Source organism: Carcharodon carcharias, chromosome 7 (genome assembly GCF_017639515.1).
Source record: "Carcharodon carcharias isolate sCarCar2 chromosome 7, sCarCar2.pri, whole genome shotgun sequence".
Classification (NCBI taxonomy): Eukaryota; Metazoa; Chordata; class Chondrichthyes; order Lamniformes; family Lamnidae; genus Carcharodon; species Carcharodon carcharias.
This window is the reverse complement of record NC_054473.1, coordinates 114,972,604-114,998,002: the sequence shown is the minus strand read 5'-3', so window position 1 is coordinate 114,998,002 and position 25,399 is coordinate 114,972,604. Positions and strand designations below refer to the sequence as shown.

General features: G+C 45.5%; 1 protein-coding gene across 2 annotated transcripts in view; it reads right to left on the bottom strand.

The window, feature by feature from the left end:
- elmo3 (engulfment and cell motility 3) overlaps nt 1–25,399 on the bottom strand; it is a 238,284-nt gene that overhangs the window by 154,802 nt on the left and 58,083 nt on the right. For both annotated transcript variants that reach the window (XM_041192089.1, XM_041192088.1), the window contains exons 6-12: nt 23,815–23,984; nt 21,619–21,718; nt 15,698–15,849; nt 11,777–11,855; nt 10,712–10,762; nt 9,912–10,034; nt 1,863–1,994 (exon numbers count right to left, since the gene is read on the bottom strand). In XM_041192089.1, the coding sequence (XP_041048023.1) occupies nt 1,863–1,994; nt 9,912–10,034; nt 10,712–10,762; nt 11,777–11,855; nt 15,698–15,849; nt 21,619–21,718; nt 23,815–23,984 (807 nt within the window). The remainder of the gene's footprint in view (nt 1–1,862; nt 1,995–9,911; nt 10,035–10,711; nt 10,763–11,776; nt 11,856–15,697; nt 15,850–21,618; nt 21,719–23,814; nt 23,985–25,399) is intronic.

Sequence of the window (25,399 nt, the reverse complement as noted above, 5' to 3'; positions counted from 1 at the left end):
AAAGCAATAAAATAGTATGGATGCATTTCAGAGTAAAAATCTTCTTTGCAGGAAAGACAGGGAGAACTGATCTTTAATCAGCCAGTTGTGGCCGAGTTGGGAAGAGCTAATATCGCTGGCAGGCAAATCTATTCCACTGTCATTCCTGGATCAATAAATGCCAGTCAGATAGAGATGACAAGGACATTTGGAGGGGGCCTGACCTCAATGAGGGATACAAACACCATCATCCTCTGATGGAGGGATGTTCCTTCACTTTATGGTGAAACAAATCTACTCAGAGCTGACAAGGTACTGTAGCATCGTGGTTATGTCATTGGACCAGGAAATTGATGATGTAACTTGAGGCCTTGACTAATAATCCAGGTGAATTTGAGTTCAAATCCTTGCCATGGTAGTTTGAGAGTTTGAAATTGGTTTAAATAAAAAGATGGGCTCTGTAAAAGCTGTAAATTCCCAATTGGTTCACGTATACCCTTGAGGGAAATTGGCCAGTCCCACAACCATGTGGTTAATCGGCCACTGAGCAAGCCTCTCAATTGTATCAAAAGCATGGATGGACAAAAAATGCCAGTCTTGCCGACGATGCTCATATGCTGTGAATGAGGTAAAGAAGGAAGCTGTGAGTGAGAATGCACCATGGCACTTAAATCCCTAGGCTCCAACCTCGATTTTGAGTCAGGTTAAACCCTTGTTATATTTTCCATCTACGCTCTCTGACAGGGGCAATACATTCATTCTTAAGAAGGCACAAGCAAGGATTGAGAGAGGTCCTTCCGACCCATCAAACCCCCACCTTCCACACACCATGTAGAGCTGTCCCACTGAGGACTCAAACCATCCCATCACACAAGAAGGTTGGGAATGAATCTGCCCCAGCACACTTAATGGGAGAAGGAAGAGTTGGAGAGACCAGTCATTGGAATAGTTCCAGGTTTAAATGGTTCAGGACCAGTGAATGAAAGAATCAGGAACAATTTAAAAAAATCCAAACCTAGAAAATCACGAGATAGCTCACAATATAGAGAACGCTACGGTCAAAAGAGTTGGAAACTTAGATCTAGTAAACTGAACTAATTTCAATGGGAAACATTGAAACCCAGATAAGGTCCATATTACTAGATCCCAGAGCCTTTCAATAGTTTGGTCAATTTTAAATCAACATGGCTGTTTAATTTCATGGAGAAGGGCAAATCAACAGGTGTTTTTCACTCCCTTTATCTTAAAGAAAGAGGCTCATGAAGGACATGATCAGTATTGAAGAGTATGTATGGCCCAATCACTACTAACAGACATCATGAGACATAGATCATGGGTCATGTATCAACGGTGAACCAATGACACTTCATTCAATACATTTCAGTCTCACTGTTCAGCACCAATGTAAAAATATTACTGATAATTCATTGTCCAGGTATTAATGTAGCTGAATTTAACAAAAAATACATTCCACTTATTATACAACATGGAAATAGTGATTCAACCAAATTGACAAAGTACTTTTAATCTGCTGTGAAGAAGGTGGATTTGGGGAATCTCAGTGAATAGACTCCATTGTTTTAGCTGCCAGCAATGCAATCTGGCTAGGACATGACTGCAACCCAACTTGGTCCTCATCATTGATGGGGAAAAATGGAGGATAAACTGGCTAGAGTGTAGATGGGGGTGAAAACTGACCACTCTCACTTTGCTTGGGGGTGCGATGTTGCGAAGATTTGCTGATAACAGCAAACTGGGCCAGCACCTCGGTGTGTAAGGAGATTGTTCAAATTGGTCAGTGGAAGTTGCCCTGTTAGACAACAATCCTTGGACAACATGAGCTTCCTGAAAAGACAAAAAGTAAAAGAGGTGCTCAAACTCACAGGGAAACCAAGCTTCTTGAATTCCCTGGCACACAAAGATTTTCGCCTGTCTGTGTTAAAGTTCCCAGGAGAGGTGTCAGAGTCAGATTCAAAGGCAGCTTGGCGCAGACTGTGTATCATATCCCTCTGCTCCTAAAGGAAAAATAAAGAGACAAACAATGAAGAAAGTGGAATTTAAGCATGGATCCAAAACGAATTATGGGCCATTAGAAAAGTTAGGACTAGTGGGGGCTGAGGCTTCACATCAGAGTGGAGGTTGGGCCAGGCATGGGAGCGGCGGTGAGGCCGGGCACGGGAGCAGCGGTGAGGCCGGGCATGGGAGCGGCGGTGAGGCTGGGCACCAGAGAGGGGATGGGGCTGGCCATCAGAGTGGGTTTGGGGCTGGACCTCAGAGTGGGTGTGGGGCTGGAAATCAGGGTCAGGATCGGGCTGGACATCAAAATGGGGGTCAGGCTAGACATCGGAGTGGGTGTCGGGTTGGACATCGGAGTGGGGGTCGGGCTGGACATCGGAATGGGGGTCGGGCTGGACATCGGAATGGGGGTCGGGCTGGACATCAGAGTGGGGCCAGACATCGGATTGAAGATGGGGCTGGACATCAAGTTGGGTTGTGGGAGCCCATAGTTCCTCTTTGTTTCCTCCACAGCAACGCCCTGGCTAATCAGAGTCAACTTGCCAACCATTCAGTATTTTTTTCTCCTGTGTTATACAGTGAAGTGATTATTTGAAATTTGGCATTCGCGCCTTTGTCCTTATGAGTACAAGATGAAAAACTTCATCAACATGTCCCTTTTTTCAGCAAGATTCAAGTTCTGTACTAGTGAGTCACAACACTCCTGTTGAGGCTGAAGCAGCGTTTTAGACAGGTTTAACATAACTTCCTTGTTTTTTTGCCCTCTGCCCTTATTGATAAAGCTTAGGATGCCCTCTGCTTTACTGACTGCACTCCCAACCTGCCACGTGCAATGATTTATGCACATGTACTCCCAGGTCCCGCTTTTCCTGCACCTCCTTTAGAATTGCACCCTTTATTTTATATTGTCTCCCTGCTTTCTTCTTATCAAAATGAATCATTTCACACTTCTCTGCTTTAAATTTCATCTGCCACTTGTCCACCCATTCCACTAGGATTGAGATTCGGCTCTGTGCAATCTAGTCCGGTCTAGTGCTTTACCAGCACTGGGCCAGTGCTAGAGCTTCCATGTTTGAATTTAATCAGTAGCCCTGTACGCCTTTGATGATTGGCTACCCGACATTTTCAGTCCTCCAATCCCTGGCCATCTTCTTGTGACCATGGTGAGTAACCATGTATATGTGTGCGTGTGTGTAGTGTGTGTGTGTGTGTGTGGAAGTGAAAGGGAATGAGAGACAATTCCCATGGATATAGAGAGGTTTGCATGTAAATTATTGGGATCCAGAGTAAAATTGGATGCTGATAGCCATTACTGGGCAATCATAATGAAGACATCTGACGGAAATGATTTGTTGAGCACAGTTTACATGAGGAGTGCTACAAATATGAGTTGTTGGTGTAATGACTTTGCAGAAAAGATAGAGGGGGAAACAGAAAAGTGAAGACACTGAGGTTTTAGAAAACTCCAGAATGCAGAGGGGAGATGGTAAGGTGGGGACAGGGAGATTCCATGGGCCACACAATGGTTGTCTAAAGTGTAAATTGTTTAAATGACCTTAGGGCCATTGCATTGAATTGCAAGTATCTTCACTATTCACAGATTGCTTCCATTCACATACACTGTGACTGAATTCAAAGGCATTCCAGTCTTTCCAATCTGTTGGCTGTTCAAATACAGATCACTGTGATTGAGACTTCCACTGTCTATGTATCAGCTGCATTCCAATCAGTCCACAGCTCTGCTGCATCGACACATCTCCTTAAAATTGAATGAGGCAAGCCAGCTGAGCACAGCAAATAGTAGGACTTTCGTATCATTACAGTTACAGGATCACTGAAGCCCATGGGATTAAAGGGGCAATGGGAGAGTGGATGTGACACTGGCTGCAAGACAGGAGGCCGAGAGTAGTGGTGAGCTATACAGGGATGTCCCCAGGGATCGTTATTAGGATCACTGGTCTTTTTCATATATATTAATGATATGGATTTGAGTGGCACAATTTCAAGGTTTGACATAAAAGTTGACAATGTAGTAAACAGTGAAAAAGAGTCTAACAGACTTCAGATGGATGCAAGCTGGTGAAGTGGGCAGACACAAATTAAATTTAATGCAGCTAAGTGTGAGGTGATGCATTTTTACCAGATTAATGAGAATAGGGAATATAAACTAGACGGTACAACTGTAAAGGGGAGGCAGGGACAGAGAGAGACCTGCAGTGTATGCACACAAATCATTGAATCTGGCTGGACAAGTTTAGAAAGCTGTTAAAAAGCATATGTGATTCTTGAGTACAAGAGCAAGCCAGTTATGTAATAACCACTGGTTCGACCTCAACTATAGTATTATGTACATAGGTGAATGGGTGAACTCAAGTTGAGGTCAGCCTTACCTTTATACAGTTCAATGTGTAATGTTAACATAAACATGTGCGTTGTGATCACATGAGAGAGGAGATTTACGAGGGCTGAAAAATTTTAGCGATGAGGAAAGATTGGATAGGCCAGGGTTGTTTTCTTTGGAACAGAGGAGGCTGAGGGGAGATTTAATTGGGGTGTATAAAATTATGAGGGGCCTAGATAGGGTGGATAGGAATGACCTATTTCCCTTAGCAGAGGATATAGTAGTGTAGTATAAGGATCTGGTCTATACAGTGTTAATGTGAGACTAAGTACAGTACCGTCCACACAGTGATGCAAGGAGGCACATGACCTTAGACCTAGGGTTAGTGTGGTGTTGGCCTGAGAGATGTTAAGACCTAGCTATAGAGATAGGTCTTTGCCTGTACCCTTTATTGTATATAAGTATATAGTTACAGGTAGTTAATAAAGACTTGCTGTTAGCATACAGAAGGCTATGAAGATTTCCTTCACACAAACATTGTAACCAACACCATTACAACAGAGAGGTCAACAACCAGGGGGCATACATTTGAAGCAACTCTACATCACACCTGAGCAAGTTGTCAAGGCTTTGGAGGAGATGGAGAGGAGATTTACGAGAATGATACCAGGGAAGAGGGACTTCAGTTACATGGAGAGACTGGAGGAGCTCGGATTATTCTCTTTAGAATCATAGTATAGTTACAGCAGAGAAAGAGACCTTACAGCAGAGAAGGTTTATGGGAGATTTAATAGCAGTGTTGAGTTATGAAGGGTTTTCTTGGAGTGGTTAAGGATAAACTGTTTCTAGTTGCAGGAGGGTCAGTAACCAGGGGACACAGATTAAGATAATTGGCAAAAGGACCAGGTGGGAGATTAGAAGAATTTTTTTAATACAGTGTGTTGTTGTGATCTGGAATGCACAGCTTGAAAGGGTGGTGGAAGCAGATTCAATATTCCACCAGAACATAACATGCCATGCTTAATACTCATTCATAAACTTTTTACAACATCATTAATCTATTTGTAACCCTCAGAAAACCATAATCCACACAATGCATTTCAGATTATTTTTGCTACACAATTTCCTGTCATAAAAGTTACTTATGTGGGCTGGTAAGAAACCAGTGGGGGGAAACAGCATGTGTGGGCAGACACAATGCATGGTGAGTGTACCTTCAAGACACTGTGAAAAGGAAGGGGAGAATAGATAAATACTTACAGAGTTATGGGGAGAAGAGAGGATTTGGTGGCGGGGGGGGGGGGGGGGGGGGGGGGGGGGTGGTGGTGGGGGGTGCTGAAATAATTGGATAGTTCTTTCAAAAAGCTGGCATAGGCATGATGAGCTGAATGGCCTCCATCTGTGCTGCACCATTTCATTCATGGTCTGTTAATGAATCTATACTTTTTATCTGCAGTATATGGGAGTTGGTTAGCTCAGTGGGCTAGCATGTGGTTCAGAATAATGCCATCAGCATGGGTTCGACTTCCGTCCTGGCTGAGGTAGGCTTGGGAGCTGCTTCCTCGCCCTGCCCCTGAGAGTGGAAGGAAGTGGCAAACCACCAGTGACAAAAAAACACTGTCAAGAAAATGGCACAGAATGGAATATTAGGAATGAGCCAAGGGCCTACCTTCAGGCAGAACACACAGTACACCCACACAGCAGCGAGGAAGGGGACAAGGAAGACTGGCTACAGACAGTCCCACAACCAAACCATCGACTTTCCAAAGCCTGCAACCTCACTGTGACAGCTGAAACAGCAAATCTGAATGGAGGAGTTAACGCAAGAGCAGAGCCCAAAATCCATGATAATGGGGAATCAGATTTGTGGACAGGAAGAGCATATTTTTTTATTTATTTGTTCATGGGATGTGGGTGTGACTGGCTAGACTAGCGTTTGTTGCCCATCCATAATTACCCTTGAGAAGGTGGTGGTGAGCTGCCTTCCTGAACAACTGCAGTCCATGAGGTGTAGGTACACCACAGTGCTGTTAGGGAGGGAGTTCCAGTATTTTGACCCAGCAACAGTGAAAGAACAGTGGTATATTTCCAAGTCAGGATGGTGAGTTGCTTGGAGAGGAACTTCCAGATGGTGGTGTTCCCACGTATCTGCTGCCCTTGTCCATCTAGATGGTAGAGGTCATGGGTTTGGAAAGTGCAATCTAAAGAGCCATGGTGAATGTCTGCAGTGCATCTTGTAAGTGATACACACTGCTGCTACTGTGCGTTGGTAGTGGAGGGAGTGAATGTTTGTGGGCTGCTTTGTCCTGGACAGTGTCAAGCTTCTTGAGTATTGTTGGAGCTGCACTCATCCAGGCAAGTAGCTAACCTGAGAAAAGGCCCTCACCTATTTCCATTATAAAAAAAAAACCCACTAGAGCTATACCTTGAGTGCCCTACCATCCATTCTTAATTAGCACATTCGTTTAGATAATATCACCAACTTTAACTTTAACACCTATGTGTTCTATTGTACTATTGTCGTTGACATCTTTTGATGATCTGCTTCTATCACTGCTTGTTTGTCCCTACAACCACACCCCCCCACTCCACCTCTCTGTCTCTCTATCTCTCCGCCCCCCACACACACACCTTAAACCAGCTTATATTTCAGCTCTTTCTTGGACTCGAACTCAAGTTCTGTCGAAGGGTCATGAGGACTCGAAATGTCAACTCTTTTCTTCTCCGCCGATGCTGCCAGACCTGCTGAGTTTTTCCAGGTAATTCTGTTTTTGTTCTGAGAAAAGGCATGATGGGCTGAGCTAAGCCAGACCATTATAAATTGCATGTTGTAAGGCAATGTGCTGAGGAACAAAATGCCAACCCTGCTGGCCCTTAACTGGTGCAGTCCAAACACAATATCACGTGCTTCTAGATGAGTGGCTGGCTGATCTGTAATAGCAATTTCCAATATTTGTCCCATGTCAGGTGGAGTCCTGACATTTTTAGATTACTTAATAGAGCCAACGCTTTTTTGGGGTGTGTAGAATCATAGAATGATTACTGCACAGGAGGTCATTCGGCCCACTGTTTATTTGCCTGCTCTTTGTAAGAGTTAAACAATTAGTTCCACTCCCCTGGTCTTCTGGCACAGCCTTGCAAATACTTCTTTTCAAATATATATCTAGCTCCCTTTTGAAAGTTATGATTGAATCTGCTTCCACTGCCCTTTCAAGCAGTGGATTCTAGATTATAACAACTCGCTCCGTAAATACATTTCTTATCCTGCTCCTTTGTTTGTTGCCCCCTGGATTTGTGGATGGTTTGGGGGAGGCAGTGCAAAGAAAAACAAGAACATGGAGGGAATTCTCAGGGACTTTTTCAGTATCTGGCATTGTTGGCCCAGTCCCGTTGCCCTCTCACCCCAGTTTTGGCTCCTGGTCATGAAATAACTTGGTTTTAAAACTCTCATTCTTGCTTTCGAATCCCTCCATTGCCTCACCTCTCCCTATTTCTGTAACCTCCTCCCTCACAATCCTCTAGGATACTTGCGTTCCTCTAATCTGGCTCTGGAACACCCAGGATTTTAACCACTCCACTGTTGATAGCCATGCCTTCAGTTTCCTAGCCCTCAGGCTCTAGAATTCCCTCCCTAAACCTCTCCACTTTGTTTTAAGACACTCCTTAAAGCTTACCTCTTTGACCAAGCTTTTGGTCATCCGACCTAATATCTTCTACGTGACTCTGTGTCGTATTTTATTTTATAATGCCTCTGCGAAGTGCCTTGGAACATTATATGTTAAGGGTGCTATATAATAATTATATAATAAGGGTGCTATAGGTGGTTGTTGTACCTTTGTGGAACTCTCTAGGCTGGCTGACACAGGCTGTCTGGAAGAGTTGAGGACTCTCCCATTGGTCCTGTGGATGCTGCCACGGGATAATCTTTGAATTTCCTGAGGCTGAATTGAAGGCAAATGTGTGCAAATTGACTAATTTCACCTTACATCCACCCATGAACACACAGTTTTCCCCAGTGTTTGGGTATATGATATTATCTGGCTAAGGTGCCACCACTGGGCCTACTGCGGTTTATGGTTCTTGGGGCCACTATAGCCAGGAGGTCTCAGCTGGCACTGTGAGCTGGGCTGCTGCTTATGCAGGCTGATCAACAATGTGGACTCGATTCAGGCTTCAGGCCTCAGGAGGCCTGGGATCTGGGTTCTGGGGCGAGGGAGTCTGGAGAGGGGATGGGACGGGGGGGGATTTGGCTGCCGGTCCCTCCCTCGGTCTCTTTGGTAACAGTGGCTCTGGGCTGAGTGTGGGTGGGTCCTTGGATGAGGGTGGTTGAGTTCCCAGTTATCGTCTCCCAGGCTGGAGTCCCTGCCATCAGCCTCTGAGCTGCACCTTTTCAGCTTGTCTGCATTAAGGTTTCAAACATTATTTAAAGGCTGTTTGTGATGATTAAACATAGTAAATGCAATGGGGATGGAGAAAGACTATTATTGGAGATTACAAATTGTATATAGCCTGTGGTATATTAAAGTATGTGGACTATATCATGAATACAGGAAGTGGATGGGCTTGAAGAGCATCCTCTGCAGTTGCAGCATCACCAAATACAGCCAATCTTTTCCCCCAAAGTACTTTTCTTTACAAAAATAACACACGTTGTTAAAATTTAATCCAATATCTGTTCTCAAATTCTCAAGAGCTGAGTTACAGCTATATACTGTATTTAAAATAATAAAGGCGTTTGAGAGGGTGGACTTGGAGAAGATGTTTCCCATTGTGAGAAGTCCAAAACTAGTGGCCATAATTAGAAGATAGTTGTCAATAAATCTGATAAATCATTTCAGAGAAAGGTCTTTACGCATGGAGTGGTGAGAGTGTGGAGCTTGATACCACATTGAATGGTTAAGGCAATTAACATGGATGTCTTTCAGGGAAAGTGAGATAACCACTCGAGGGTGAAAGGAATAGAAGAATATGCTGATAGGGTTACATGGAGAGGGATGAGGGTAGGTTGCCAACTCTCCAGAACTGGCCTGGAGTCTCCAGGAATTGAAGATCCACCTGCAGGACACAGCTCTGTGGAACCCTGGAGAAATGAATCAATGGGATCTTAAAAAAGATTTTCTTTTCTTCATTTTCTTTGAACATATCTCTTTACCATTGAAAATGGGAAAAAGGCTCTTTTGATGACAGTCAAGCATCATCCAATTGGGCAGTGAGTCTTTTTGCTTTCAATTGATGTAGGAAGGCAGTGTGTCATAAGGATGGGTGTGTTGGCTGAATAATGGTTGGAGCGTGGGGGCAAGTCATGTGATGAAACCTCCAGGAATACACTTAACCAAAGTTGGCAACCTTAGGTGGGGGTGGTTCCTGTTGAGCAGAAACACTGTGGATCTGTTAGGCCTGTTTTTCTCTGCTGCAAGTTCTATGTTTGACCCCCCATCTCCCCGCACCACGCCATGCCAACCACGCCACTCCCCCCTCCACCGCTCACCATCCGCCATCGTAGGCCCCCAGATCATGATTAATATGTGTTCAGCTCAGATGCCTGGTTGCCAATCCCTGGAAGCTACAGATGTACCTGGTTATAAGGGTCCATCGGAATCCTCATCCTGGGCTCGAGGAGGTTGAGGGAAATGGACTGTAGAACGTACAAGTAATGGGCCATCTCGTCCCTCATTGTAGCAGAGCTTAGAATAATGTTCTATCAGAAAGAAACAAAACACAGCAAATCAGTGCTCCAATAAAACTGGACATTCAGAACACCTCAGCTACCATTGTTTCCATGGCATCACAGGCTCTGTCATTTAAAGTGTAAACCTGAGGGTACAGTGGCACAGAGGGAGGATATCATTGAGCTATTGATAGAATGTGGAGAACTACCTCAAGCCTATAAGGACGTAGATTCAGTTACACTGTCTGCCTAAACTACCAGATTAATAAAGCCATTCCTGATCAATATTCCTAGTATATTCCCATTTCCATGGCGTCCTGTAATAGGTATTTATTCACCTCCCTGTCACAGTGCTTCCTAACAGTATATTATCTGATGCAGGAGATCCTCACTAATAGAACTGTCCAATCCCATATCCCCTCTGATAGGATTGTCCAATCCCGCAGTTCCTTAGATAAAATCGTCCAATACCGCAGCCCCTCAGATTGGATTGTCCAATCCCACAGCTCGTGTGATAGGACTGTCCAATCCCGTAGCTCGTGTGATAGGACTGTCCAATCCCGCAGCTCGTGTGATAGGACTGTCCAATCCCACAGCTCATGTGATAGGACTGTCCAATCCCACAGGTCCTGTGATAGGACTGTCCAATCCCACATTCCCTCTGATAACATTGCTCAGTTTGAATGATGAGTGCGAGTGAGCCTTACCTTGAAAATGTACTGTCTGAGGTTTCTTTTATTGAGGAACTCCATTGTTTCCTAATCAAGGGAAAGAAATAAACACAAACTTTGAAATCGCCCAAGTGTAGACTCTTGACAATACACGAGGTAGGTTCCTAAACGAGAATGAAATTTATCAGCACAATTCTGAGAGAATTAAAATATCGCTGTGCTAAGGATAATTATGAATTCCAAATTAATGTTATTCATTGCAAGTTGTTCCAAATCCTCCTCCTCCAGACCATATCCCTCCCTCTCCAGCCTCTTGCTGGGACACCGTTCCAGAGCCCCTGACAGTTCAAAGGGCCATTATCTTCGTTGAACCTATATTGACAGGCCACCTGACCATGTGGGGCATTGTAGCCAGACAAATTCTGCTGACACATGCATATACACACAGTACCAGGGTACAGGGAGCAGGTGGGAACTTGGAGTAAGAGCCAATAATCAGCCATGTCTGTACTGAATGGCAGAGTATGGTCTACTCCTGCTCCTATTAATGTTATGTTCTCATGCCCTTGCCAACCCGCAGACCCCCAATGACAGGACAGTCCAATACCACCTGTCCTCTGATAGGACGAACCAGCACTAAGGAGTGAACCTGCAATTTGCCTAGTCTATATTAATCAGCACCACACCAAGCGGAGTCATCCTATGAGGTTTAAGAATACAGTGGTACACAGAAACTGCTGAATGCTGAGGAAGTATTAGAGCACGAGCTGCCTCGGTCTGCTGGGGCACCAATCATACCCATCACATTCCAATTCTGCCTGAGGACTATTTCAGAATAAATCCAGGTGTCGCATGGTGAGGTACAGAGTAAAACGCACCCTACTCAACATCAATAACCTAAGCAACAACTCCAGAGCACTCATTACTGCAGTGATGTAACATTGTAACTGCCAATACTCATAGTTCGTGTGGGCTCCATGGCAATGTACAGCAGTGCCACTTTGTGTTGAACTGTGAACAGGATTGTGCCATTGAGCCTGCGAGGAGTGATTTTCCCAGACAGAGAGGGGCCAGTGCCAATGCGGGAGTTTAAAATATTACCTTCCTCTCATCGTCCTTTGAACTCAGTAGCAGGGCAATAATCAGAGCCATCGCTTTCGTCTGGATCATTTGGTTTGTCCTATAGAGAAAAGGCAGGAATCATCCAATGGGCAAATACCCGACAGCACAAACCAAGGGCAGATACCCAGCAACACCAGCCAACGGGCAGATACCCGACAGCACAAACCAAGTGCAGATACCCAGCAGGACCACCCAATGGGCAGATACCCGACAGCAAAACCCAACGGACAGATACCCAACAGCACCACCCAGTGGGCAGATACCCAACAGCACCACCCAGTGGGCAGATACCCGGCAGCACCACCCAGTGGGCAGATACCCGGCAGCACCACCCAGTGGACAGATACCCGACAGCAAAACCCAAAGGAAAACTTTGCTCATTATTCGAAATATTAGTAAGAATCTGGAACTTGCTCCCTCATGGGGTGATTGTCGTGATTAGTATAGATACCTTTAAGGGGAAGCTAGGTAACTATATAAAGGAGAAAGGATTAGAAGGAGTTAGATAAAATAGGATATATGGAGGCTAATGTGGAGCATAAAAATTGGCAGAGACCAGTTGGGCTGAATGGCCTATTTCTGTGTTGTTAAGTCAATGTTTAAATGTACCATCAAGTTACCTCTGGCATGGTGAGGTAGAGGTTAAACCATTCCTCGAAGTTACCTTTCACCACAAAAATCTATTGATCTCTATTTTGAAAGTTTCATATGAGCCTCAGGATCCACCGCTTTTCAGGAAGAGATTTCCAGGTTCCCGAGTCTGATGTTTGCCTCGGATTTTCCCCTGATTCCCTGAGGGACCTGGCACAGAATTACATGGAGTGGGATTCGACCCAGTGCATGGCTCTGAGCACTCCTGGTCTGAGTTACCTCACTGTACGGGCACTGATTCAGAAAATATACACATACAGCCTCTCTGCTGAAGTGCTATGTGCATAATCAACCCTCCAGGATTGGCCTGGAGTCTCCAGGAATTGAAGATCAATCTCCAGGACACAGCTCCATGCAACCCTGGAAAAAAAATAATTGGGACATCAAAAAAGATTGGTTTTTTCGTCATTTTCTCTGAGCTTTTCTCTGTACCAGATATAAAAATATTGACATTGGGAGAAAAAGGCTGTTCGGCTGACAGTCAAGCATCTTCCAATTGGGTAATGAGACTTTGTGCTTTCCAGTTGGTGTAGGAAGGCAGTGCGTCACAAGGATGGATGTATTGGCCAACTACTGGCTAGAGCATGGGGAAAATTCATGTGATGAAACTTCCAGGAATACATTTAATCACAGTTGACAACCATATAGTCAACATTTAAATGAACTGCACGCAATCTCCAAACAGACTAAAAAGCACAATCAGGAACAGTATGGCCAATGAAAGAGAACACAATTCAAGTGATAAATAGACCATCCGTAACATGATTCGATTCAGCAGGAAGGGGTGAGTTTGTTAAGTCGTTGAATCGGTGAAGTGATCCCTGGCCTCACGAACACTACTGCCAGCCGCAGACCAACTCCACCTCAGGTGTTGGGGCATTTCATGGATTTTGCTGTATTGTGAGGCAATAATTCCTAGCCGTTTTCAGGTAGGCCCAAGAGCACTTTGGAAAATGATAGAAAAAGTCATCCATCAAGAAGGAAATGGGGAGAGTACAGGGCCAACACGTTCCAGTAAAGATAAAGGGTGGGACCAACAAATCCAGGGAACTCTGGATGTCGAGGGATATACAGGATTGGATAAAGAGAAAAAGGGAGACTTATGGCAGATACCGAGGGCTCAAAACAGCAGAAGCCCTAGAGGAGTATAGAATGTGTAGGGGAAGGAGAAATTAGCAGAGCAAAAAAGGGGGCATGAAAAACATTGGCAGGTAAAATAAAGGAAAATCCAAAGTTATTTTACAAGTACATTAAGAGAAAGAGGATAACTAGGGAAAGAGTAGGGCCCATTACGGACCGCAGTGGCAATTTGTGTGTGGAACCGGAAGACGTAGGTAGGGCTCTAAACGAATACTTTGTGTTGGTGTTCACAAGTGAGAGGGATGGCGTGGGTATGGAAATCAGGCAGAAGGATTGTGATATAATTACAGAAATTAGCATAGAAAGGGAGGAGGTTGTAAGCAGTCTGGCAGGCTTAAAGGTAGATAAATCTCCAGGCCTGGATGAAATATATCCCAGACTGTTGAGTGAGGCAAGGAAGGAGATAGCAGGGGCGCTGGCAATCATTTTCAATACCTCTCCGGCCACAGGAGAGGTGCCAGAGGACTGGAGGACAGTCAATGTGATGCCATTATTTAAGAAGGGAGGAAGGGATAAACCAGGGAACTACAGGCCAGTCAGTCTAACCTCAGTGGGGGAGTATTGGAAGCAATTCTGAGGGACAGAATTAATCTACACTTGGAGAGGCAGGGATTAATCAAGGACAATCAGCATGGTTTTGTTAAGGGGAGGTCATGTCTGACCAATTTGATTGAATTTTTCGAAGAGGTGACCAGGTGTGTAGATGAGGGCAATGCATTTGACATAGTCTACTTGAACCTCAGCAAGGCTTTTGATAAGGTCCCGCATGGGAGACTGATAATGAAGGTAAGAGCCCATGGGATCCAAGGCAATTTGGCAAATTGGATCCAGAATTGGCTGAGTGGCAGGAAGCAGAGGGTGATAGTTGAGGGATGTTTTTGTGGCTGGATGCCTATATCCAGTGGGGTTCCACAGGGATCGGTGTTAGGTCCCTTGCTGTTTGTGGTAAACATAAACGATTTAGAATGTAGGCGGGCGGATCAGTAAGTTCGTGGATGACACGAAAATTGGGGTGGTAAATAGTGAGGAGGATAGCCTTAAATTACAGGAAGATATTGATGGGCTGATCAGTGGCAAATGGAATTTAATCCGGGTAAGTGTGAGGTGATGTACATGGGCAGGACAAACAAGACACAGGAATACATGATGAATGTAGGACCCTGGGAAATACTGAGGATCAGAGGGACCTTGGTGTACATGTCCACCGGTCCCTTAAGGTAGCGGGACAGGTAGATAAAGCAGTTAAGAAGGCATATGGAATACTTGCCTTTATGAGCTGAGGCATAGAATATAGGAACAGGGTGGTTATGCTGGAACTGTATAAAACGCTGGTTAGGCCGCAGTTAGAGTATTGCGTGCAGTTCTGGAATCTGCATTATAGGAAGGATGTGATTGCACTAGAGAGAGTGCAGAGGAGATTTACCAGGACGTTGCCTGGGCTGGAGAGTTTTAGTTATGAGGAGAGATTGGATAGACTGGGGTTATTTTCCCTGGAGCAGAGGCGATTGAGGGGGACATAATTGAGGTGCATAAAATTATGAGGGGCATAGATAGGGTAGACAGGAAGGAACTTTTCCCCTTGGTGGAGGGATCAATAACCAGGGGGTATAGATTTAAGGTAAGGGGCAGGAGGCTTAGAGGGAATGTGAGGAAAATTTTTTTCACCCAGAGGGTGGTGGGAATCTGGAACTCACTGCCTGAAAGGGTGGTAGAGGCAGATACCCTCATAACATTTAAGTAGTATTTGGATGTGTACTTGCGATGCCATGGCATACAAGGCTATGGGCCCAGTGCTGGAAAATGGGATTAGAATGGTTAGGTGCTTGTTTGGCTGGTGCAGACTCGATTGGCCGAAGGGCCTTTATCCGTGCTGTAGACCTCTATGACTCTACTGCCTTGGTTAGGGCAGGATCTTTGGGGGAGAAAAAACAGGTTGTACAAGTTCTCAAGCCAACACAAACGAGCCCAGATATGTGTGAATATATCTGTATATGTACTCAGGCATGTAAGTGTGTTTGAATTTTTGTGTCTGAATCAGTTAAAGACTCCAGAAATGGGAGCGGGACCTCTGGGCAGGCACAGTCCTGATCTGGTCTTGCTGTTACTTACACCTGGAGGTGAGAGATGAGCCTGTCCAGAGGGACCTCGTTCTTAACCAGTTGGAACAAGTGACTGCTGCTGAGCACCATGCTCTCCAGAATGGCCAGGGACAACTGCTGGATCGATGCATCCATCGCTGACTTGTTCACAAAACCAGCAATCTAAACATAAACATAGACAGATACACAACAGGTCAATAGGTTAGTGGCCTTTCAATGGCCAGGAGTTAACCTTTTAGATCATGTGATGTTAATCACGGTAAGGAACATGAATGCTGTGGCTGGGACACTTTCCAATTTGAACACCAAATACTAGCATCAAACACTCCCAGGACAGATACAGCACGGGGTTAGATACAGAGTAAAGTTCCCTCTACACTGTCCCCATCAAACACTCCCAGGACAGATACAGCACGGGGTTAGAGACAGAGTAAAGTTCCCTCTACACTGTCCCCATCAAACACTCCCAGGACAGGTAGAGCATGTGGTTAGATACAGAGTAAAGTGCCCTCTACACTGTCCCCATCAAACACTCCCAGGACAGAGACAGCATGGGGTTAGATACAGAGTAAAGTTCCCTCTACACTGTCCCCATCAAACACTCCCAGGACAGGTACAGCATGGGGTTAGATACAGAGTAAAGCTCCCTCTACACTGTCCCCATCAAACACTCACAGGACAGGTATAGCATGTGGTTAGATACAGAGTAAAGCTCCCTCTACACTGTCCCCATCAAACATACCCAGCACAGGACGAGATACAAAGTAAAGTTCCCTCTACGCTGTCCCCATCAAACACTGCCAAGTCAGGTACAGCACGGGGTTAGATACAGAGTAAAGCTTCCTCTACACTGTCCCCATCAAACACTCCCAGGACAGGAAGAGCATGTGATTAGATACAGAGTAAAGCTCCCTCTACACTGTCCCCATCAAACATACCCAGGACAGGACTAGATACAAGTAAAGTTCCCTCTACGCTGTCCCCATCAAACACTGCCAGGTCAGGTACAGCACGGGGTTAGATACAGAGTAAAGCTTCCTCTACACTGTCCCCATCAAACACTCCCAGGACAGGAAGAGCATGTGGTTAGATACAGAGTAAAGCTCCTTCTACACTGTGTCCATCAAACACTCCCAGGACAGGTAGAGCATGTGGTTAGATACAGAGTAAAGTTCCCTCTACATTGTCACAACAATGATCCCCAGTCCATTTGCAAAAAAGTGCTCCCATTGTATGAGGCCTGGTGAGATTCTCCTTGTTAGCAGATTCATTGGTTTTCCATCTCATTGCTGTTTGTGGGAGGCTGAGTAAATTGGGCTTATATTATCTGGAGTTTAGAAGAATGAGAGGCCAACTGATTGGAACCTGCAAAATTCTGAAGGGCCCTGATAGGGTAAATGCTGAGATTGTTTCCACTGGTTGGAGAATCTGAAACACAGGGGCAGTCTCAGGATAAGGAGCCAATCATTTAGGACTTACAGGAGGTGAAATTTCTCCTCTCAAAGGGTTGTGAATTCTCTACCCCAGAGGGTTGTGGATGCTCCATCGTTGAATACATTTAAGGCTGGAATAGGCAGATTTTTGGTGTCTCAGGGACCAGGTAGAAAGATGGAGTTGAAGCCTGAGATCAGTCATGATCGTACTGTGTTGTGGAGCAGGCTATGTGGTCTATTCCTGCTGCCATTTCTTATGTTCTTATCTTACTGTGTGCAAATCATAACAATGAGGACTGCTTTTCAAAACTCAGTCAGCTGTTGTGCGAGCGTTGGGGCATCCTGTCCATGTGAAAAGTGCTGTGTCAGTCCATATTATTCCATTCAGAATCTTACTGCTCTAAACATTTCCAGCTGACAGCAGCCTGATTGAAAGCGGCTGTTGATCTGTTTGGAACCGCGCAATTGCTCCATAATCCCACTGCTCCTGGGTCATGGGTTGGAGCATGGACAGGATGCAGCAGTGCACAGTGCTGCCCACGTGCAGCCAAACCCCAATTAGTGCCTAGGACAGTGATTTCCTGCACTCAGTCACAGTGCACTGACCCCCCCTGTACTGGAAGTGCACACATCAGGAAGACCTGTGTGTTGCATATTCAAGAATTTGTTGCGTATTTTTTCTATCTCAGAGCTATGCAGAGTTGACACTAATTTCTAAACATCTAAGGACTTTAATTTAATCAGTTTTAACATTTCTCTGCTATCATAAAATATCTGCACATTTACGTACAGCTCAGATTCTAGTAGTTTCTGTGTTGTCATTTACTTTGCTCTGAGTCCACACCCAGGCTTAACCAATCAAGCACACTGAGCATAGATCAGTTACCAGATCCACATAATCAAACACAGAACTGAACACCACACAGTGGGGGAAATAATGGCCGTGATGCTCCCCCGATCAAACAGACTGTCAAATGTCAAAAACAAAAACAGAATTACCTGGAAAAACTCAGCAGGTCTGGCAGCATCGGCGGAGAAGAAAAGAGTTGACGTTTCGAGTCCTCATGACCCTTCGAAAGAACTTGAGTTCGAGTCCAAGAAAGAGTTGAAATATAAGCTGGTTTAAGGTGTGTGGGGGGGTGGGGGAGAGAGAGAGAGAGAGAAGTGGAGGGGGTTGGTGTGGTTGTAGGGACAAACAAGCAGTGATAGAAGCAGATCATCAAAAGATGTCACAAACAACAGAACAAAAGAACACATAGGTGTTAAAGTTGGTGATATTATCTAAACAAATGTGCTAATTAAGAATGGATGGTAGGGCACTCAAGGTATAGCTCTAGTGGGGGTGGGGAGAGCATAAAAGATTTTAAAATATTTAAAAATAATGGAAATAGGTGGGAAAAGGAAAATCTATATAATTTATTGGAAAAAAACAAAAGGAAGGGGGAAACAGAAAGGGGGTGGGGATGGAGGAGGGAGCTCAAGACCTAAAGTTGTTGAATTCAATATTCAATCCGGAAGACTGTAAAGTGCCTAGTCGGAAAATGAGGTGTTGTTCCTCCAGTTTGCGTTGGGCTTCACTGGAACAATGCAGCAAGCCAAGGACAGACATGTGGGCAAGAGAGCAGGGTGGAGTGTTACAATGGCAAGCGACAGGGAGGTTTGGGTCATTCTTGTGGACAGACCGCAGGTGTTCTGCAAAGCGGTCGCCCAGTTTATGTTTGGTCTCTCCAATGTAGAGGAGACCACATTGGGAGCAACGAATGCAGTAGACTAAGTTGGGGGAAATACAAGTGAAATGCTGCTTCACTTGAAAGGAGTGTTTGGGCTCTTGGACGGTGAGGAGAGAGGAAGTGAAGGGGCAGGTGTTGCATCTTTTGCGTGGGCATGGGGTGGTGCCACCGGAGGGGGTTGAGGAGTAGGGGGTGATGGAGGAGTGGACCAGGGTGTCCCGGAGGGAACGATCCCTACGGAATGCCGATAGGGGGGGTGAAGGGAAGATGTGTTTGGTGGTGGCATCATGCTGGAGTTGGCGGAAATGGCGGAGGACGATCCTTTGAATGCGGAGGCTGGTGGGGTGATAAGTGAGGACAAGGGGGACCCTATCATGTTTCTGGGAGGGAGGAGAAGGCGTGAGGGCGGATGCGCGGGAGATGGGCCGGACACGGTTGAGGGCCCTGTCAACGACCGTGGGTGGAAAACCTCGGTTAAGGAAGAAGGAGGACATGTCAGAGGAACTGTTTTTGAAGGTAGCATCATTGGAACAGATGCGACAGAGGCGAAGGAACTGACAGAATGGGATGGAGTCCTTACAGGAAGCGGGGTGTGAGGAGCTGTAGTTGAGGTAGCTGTGGGAGTCGGTGGGTTTGTAATGGATATTGGTGAACAGTCTATCACCAGAGATTGAGACAGAGAGGTCAAGGAAGGGAAGGGAAGTGTCAGAGATGGACCATGTGAAAATGATGGAGGGGTGGAGATTGGAAGCAAAATTAATAAATTTTTCCAAGTCCCGACGAGAGCATGAAGCAGCACCGAAGTAATCATCGATGTACCGGAGAAAGAGTTGTGGAAGGGGGCCGGAGTAGGACTGCAACAAGGAATGTTCCACATACCCCATAAAGAGACAGGCATAGCTGGGGCCCATGCGGGTACCCATAGCCACACCTTTTATTTGGAGGAAGTGAGAGGAGTTGAAGAAGAAATTGTTCAGTGTGAGAACAAGTTCAGCCAGACGGAGGAGAGTAGTGGTGGATGGGGATTGTTCAGGCCTCTGTTCGAGGAAGAAGCTAAGGGCCCTCAGACCATCCTGGTGGGGGATGGAGGTGTAGAGGGATTGGACGTCCATGGTGAAGAGGAAGTGGTTGGGGCCAGGGAACTGGAAATTGTTGATGTGACGGAAGGTGTCAGAGGAATCACGGATGTAGGTGGGAAGGGACTGGACAAGGGGAGAGAAAAGGGAGTCAAGATAACGAGAAATGAGTTCTGTGGGGCAGGAGCAAGCTGAGACGATCGGTCTACCGGGACAGTTCTGTTTGTGGATTTTGGGTAGGAGGTAGAATCGAGCCGTCCGAGGTTGGGCGACTATCAGGTTGGAAGCTGTGGGCGGAAGATCCCCAGAGGAGATGAGGTCAGTGGTGGGGTCATGGTCCAGGGAGAGGTAGGAGGAAGTGTCTGCGAGTTGACGCTCAGCCGCCGCGAGGTAGAGGTCAGTGCGCCAGACAACAACAGCACCACCCTTGTCAGCGGGTCTGATGACAATGTCAGGGTTGGACCTGAGAGAATGGAGTGCAGTAAGTTCAGAGAGAAGGAGATTAGAATGGGTGAGAGGAGCAGAGAAATTGAGACGACTAATGTCGCGCCGACAGTTCTCAATAAAAAGATCAAGAGAAGCTAAGAATCCAGAGGGAGGGGTCCAGGTGGAGGGTAATTCCAGAGTTTTTCCAGGTAATTCTGTTTTTGTTTTGGATTTCCAGCATCCGCAGTTTTTTTGTTTTTATCTCTGTCAAATGTCAACTCGCATGTGATGAATGATCATCTTGAGTGAACTAATCTGCCAGTGCTGACAGAGTCATACCAAAGCAAAGGGTCAAGAATGCTAGCTGAGGTCAGCTCGCTTAGCACAGGCCAGGCCTTGGGGGCCCACCTGGTTGGCATGGCACAGGGTCACAACATGGGATCCACTTTGCATCAATAATGGCATGGTGGTATTGTCGCTGGACTAGTAATCCAGAAACCCAGGGTAATGCTCTGGGGACCCGGATTCCGCCACAGCAGATGATGCAATTCGAATTCAATTTTTAAAAATCTGGAATTAGAAGTCTAATGATGACCATGAAACCATTGTCGATTTTTGTAAAAACCCATCTGGTTCACTAATGTCCTTTAAGGATGGAAATCTGCTGTCCTTACCTGGTCTGGTCTACATGCGACTCCAGACCCACAGCAATGTGGTTGACTCTTAAATGCCCTCTGAACAAGGGCAATTAGGGATGGGCAATAAATGCTGGCCCACATCCCATGAATGAATAAAAAAAAAGGGGGCCCTTTGAATGACCAGAGTGGTGAGAAGGTGGGTATCCACAGGGCTAAATGGACCTCAAGTGTTTAGGCAATGGTGGATCAGGCTGGTTCCACTGAGAACTGGCAGAACCTCAGCTTTCTAACGAGGAGGTACAAGCCCACTCATTGAAGGTGTTACACCAGTAACCATGGTTAAACCAGAGGTGTAATCTACTACTAGATGGCAGCGGCTCCCACCTGGTAATCTCCTCATATCACAGACAGCTGGAATCTGTTCACAGGATCCAAGCCAGTTGTTGATGATGAAACCAAGACACAGAGCTTTTCTTTATTGAGAAAGTTGATTGACTTGTTCAGGCTCACAGCTCTCCTACCACACAACCCAGTGTCCCAGATGTCCCCTATTTATATGCACTCAAAGAAAATTAAGAACCATCTTAATCTTAACAATGTAATTGACATGACATTAACAGAGCCGAACCTTCTTAATGAAAACATGGGTGAGGGTTTCCCAGGAAACGACTCCGTGTTCCATCAGCTCAATGAAAGCATTCAGGGTGTGAGCCAAACTCTCGCCAGTGCTGAGAAACACAAGAAACAATTAATTACATGGAGGATTCATCAGATTATGGAACCTCATCAAGAACTGAAGAAAAAGAGTGGGTCAGAGAGATGGAAGTGAAGATACAAAGTCAGGAATCTCACAAGAAAGAGAGAACTTGCATTTATGTAGCGTCTTTCATGACCATTTGGACGTCCCAAAGCTCTTTACAAATGACAATTTTTTGTCGTGATGTAGGAGACAGCAAATACCACAAACTGCAATATAATAAACTTTTTTTTTTAGTGTTGTGCGTTAAAGATTAACTATTGTCCAGGACACCAGGAGAACATCCACCTTGGTTTCAATGTTTCATTCGAAAGACCTCCGACGGTCTAGTATTCCCTCATTATTGACCTCCGAATGTCTAGTACTCCCTCATTATTGACCTCCGAATGTCTAGTACTCCCTCACTATTGACCTCCGAATGTCTAGTACTCCCTCATTATTGACCTCCGAATGTCTAGTACGCCCTCATTATTGGCCTCCGACGGTCTTGTATTGTACAAGACCTCACTATTGTACTGAGGTGTCTGCCTAGATTGTGTTCAAGTCTCCAGGGTTGGACTTGAATCCATAATCTTCTGATTTACTACCCACTGAGCTGATAATGCTGGTGATCAATATGATGGTTGGGAACATTCTTCCACTTGTGTAGCCAGTAACAGGACAGCACCTTGAGCTCAGGTTCAAAGCACAACTCAGTCAGCATTGCCTCAACAACACACCCTGAGTCAACTGCAGAACAGCACCCTCTGCTGCCCTAATCTGGCATTTCAGTTCACCCACACAAGCCATCCTTCTGTCCCCAGTTCACTGCTAAAATGTGAGTATTTGACTTGTGGGTATGCACTTAAAAAGTGTTGCGTTCCAACTCAATTCAAATTTGGAATCTTTACAGGCAGAAATTGATTTTTTTTCTGCCGCAGATTCAAAGATAAGGTTAAGAGTTTAAAGGACAGTGTGTGAATCAGCTGCAATGTCCCAATCCCTCAAATACTGGGCTCATCTGAAAGTTGTTGGACTATAACCACAACGCTCTGACTTAAAGGAACGATGTTACCAAATAATCAATCTTAGCGAACACAGAGAAGTTTGAAGTTCAAAATACAGGCACAGCATTGAGAGGTACAACAATTTTGATGCTGTCCAAGGGCCTGACACTTTTTACGCAGCTAGACTACTTAGCAATAAACAGAAACAAGATGTTGCCTCATGACTAAATATCTTTATGTAATTTCCCGACTGATAACTTGTGGACAAGGAAGTTGGGTATTTGCTCTGGTGTGACTGACTGTTTCCTGAAGCCAGGTGGACGTGTAGCTCAGCAGGCTAATCAGGTTACCTCTTGGCCACGATAACCTTGTACACACAGAGTTTGGGCCTGAGAAAAGAGATCTGGATCCAAATCTTAACAAGCCCATTGCCATTTTAAACTCAAGTTCAAAGGGCAAATAGTTTCATGGGTGACTCTTCCTCCTTGTATTGCCCCCGAGTGGCACCTCCTCAGGGATACTGTGCCCCACTGACATGGTAACCCCACATGCTAATTGGTGAAATTGCCCTCAACTTGGGGGGCAGGATATGATATCATTCAGGTGCTAGCCGTGGTTCAGTGGGTAGCTCGCTTGCCTCGGAATCACAAGGTCGCGGGTTCAAGCCCCACTCCGGAGACTTGAGCACAAAATCTAGGCTGACACATCTATTGTAGTGGGAGCGCTGCACTCTCAAAGATACCGCCTCTCAGGGTAGATGTTAAACAAAAGCCCTTTCAAATGGATGGACAATTTTGCAAGAATATTGGAGACATCCCCGGTGTCCTTAATCAATTCTTCAGCCAACATCAATAATCTGATCATTATCACAATGCTGTTTGTAGGAGCTTGCTGTGTGCAAATTGGCTGCCAGAATTCCTACGTTACAACAATGAATGAGCTTCAGAAAGTACTCCATTGGGTGCAAAACACTTTGGGAAACCCTGAGGAAGTGAGAAGCAATATAAATAAAAGCCCTCTGCCTTGCCGAGTCATGCGGGTGCTTGGAATGCTTTCTCATGGAGCCAAGCTCCCTACTCACTCGTTGCCATTCTCCACAATGCGGACAAGCACAGCGATCCCATCCTTACTGATGAACTCCTGGGCAAAGGTGATATCCTTGGAGAGAACGGCTAGTCCCTTCAGGGACTCTGAGCGCACGTCATAGTTATTGCTCTGGATGCCGGTGTAGAGATTCTCAGCTTCTCGACTCTGGCACAGGAAGAGAAAGAGATAAAGAGGCAACTTCCACAATTCAAGAAGGCACCCTTGTGAAATCAGCCAGAAATTGCAGGATTATAGAGGGAGCAGGATCTGAACGGATTTCCAGATGTGTACCTGTGTGGGAGTGTGTCCGTGTGTGTGTGTGTCTGTCTATTTGTGTCTGTCTTTGTGTGTCCGTGTGGGTATGTGTCCGTGTGTGTGTGTGTGTGTGTCTGTGTGTGTTAATTCACCTCTGGCAGCATCACTGACTGCCGGAACATTCACACATCACCACTGCGCCTGCTGATGTGTTCCTAATCCAACAAGGCCTTAAATTTAAAATTTGCTTGCTTGGGATCAAATCCCTCCATGGCCTCGCTCTTCCCGATGTCTGTAACCTCCTCCAGCCTTCCGAAGTTTCTACATTCCTCCAATTCTGGCCTGCTGTGCACCACATCCACGCCCCCACCTCCCCCCATCCCCCCATTTGGTGGCTGTGCCTTTAGCTGCAGAAGACCTAAGTTCTGAAATTGCCTCCCTGCCGCTCTCTGCCTGTCTAGCTCTCTCTCTTCCTTAAAGCCACTTGGTAAAATCTTTGACTAAGTGTTTGGTCACCTGCCCTCACAGTTCCTTAAGCAGCTCGGTGTCAAATTTGGTTTGACAATGCTACAGTGAAATGCCTTCAGGTTTTTCTGATATTAAAGGTATGCAATAAATACACTTGAATTCAACACACATGAAACTGGCACATTCATGAAATTAACAAACTGTTTGTACTTTTTAAATTTAATTTTTCATGGGATGTGGGCATCATTGGCAAGGCTTTTGAACTGAGTGGCTTGCCACAGCATCTCAGAGGGCAGTTAAGGGTCAGCCACATCGCTGTGGGTCTGGAGTCGCATGTAGGCCAGACCAGGTAAGGATGGCAGATTTCCGAAAGGACATTAGTGACAACAATCAACCACAGCTTCATGGTCATCACTAATGAGACTATCTTTTAATTCCAGATTTATTAATTGAATTTAAGTTCCACCAGCTGCCATGGCAGGATCTAAACCTGTGTCCCCAAATCATTAGCCTGGGCCTCTGGATTACTCGCCCTGTTTTTAAAAGTGCCTCACAGTAACTCAGAAGCTAGGACTCAATATTTTCTCAATGGCAGGAACTTAAATCTGATTCAAAGAAAAGCTGTAATCCCCAAGGAATAATTATTCCCTGAATTGTAATTAAAATATACTGCCCTCCACGTGCCTGTCCCATCCCCAAACCTTGGGCACTGTGCCCACATGCTCAATAATGAGAATGAACAAAGGCATCGAGCCACAGTCTAGTCTGATCACAAACTACAATGCCCTCCACACACCCCCAACCTAATGCTTAAATCTTTAGGCCTCTGTGCCTCAGGGGAGGTCGTGGGTTCACAC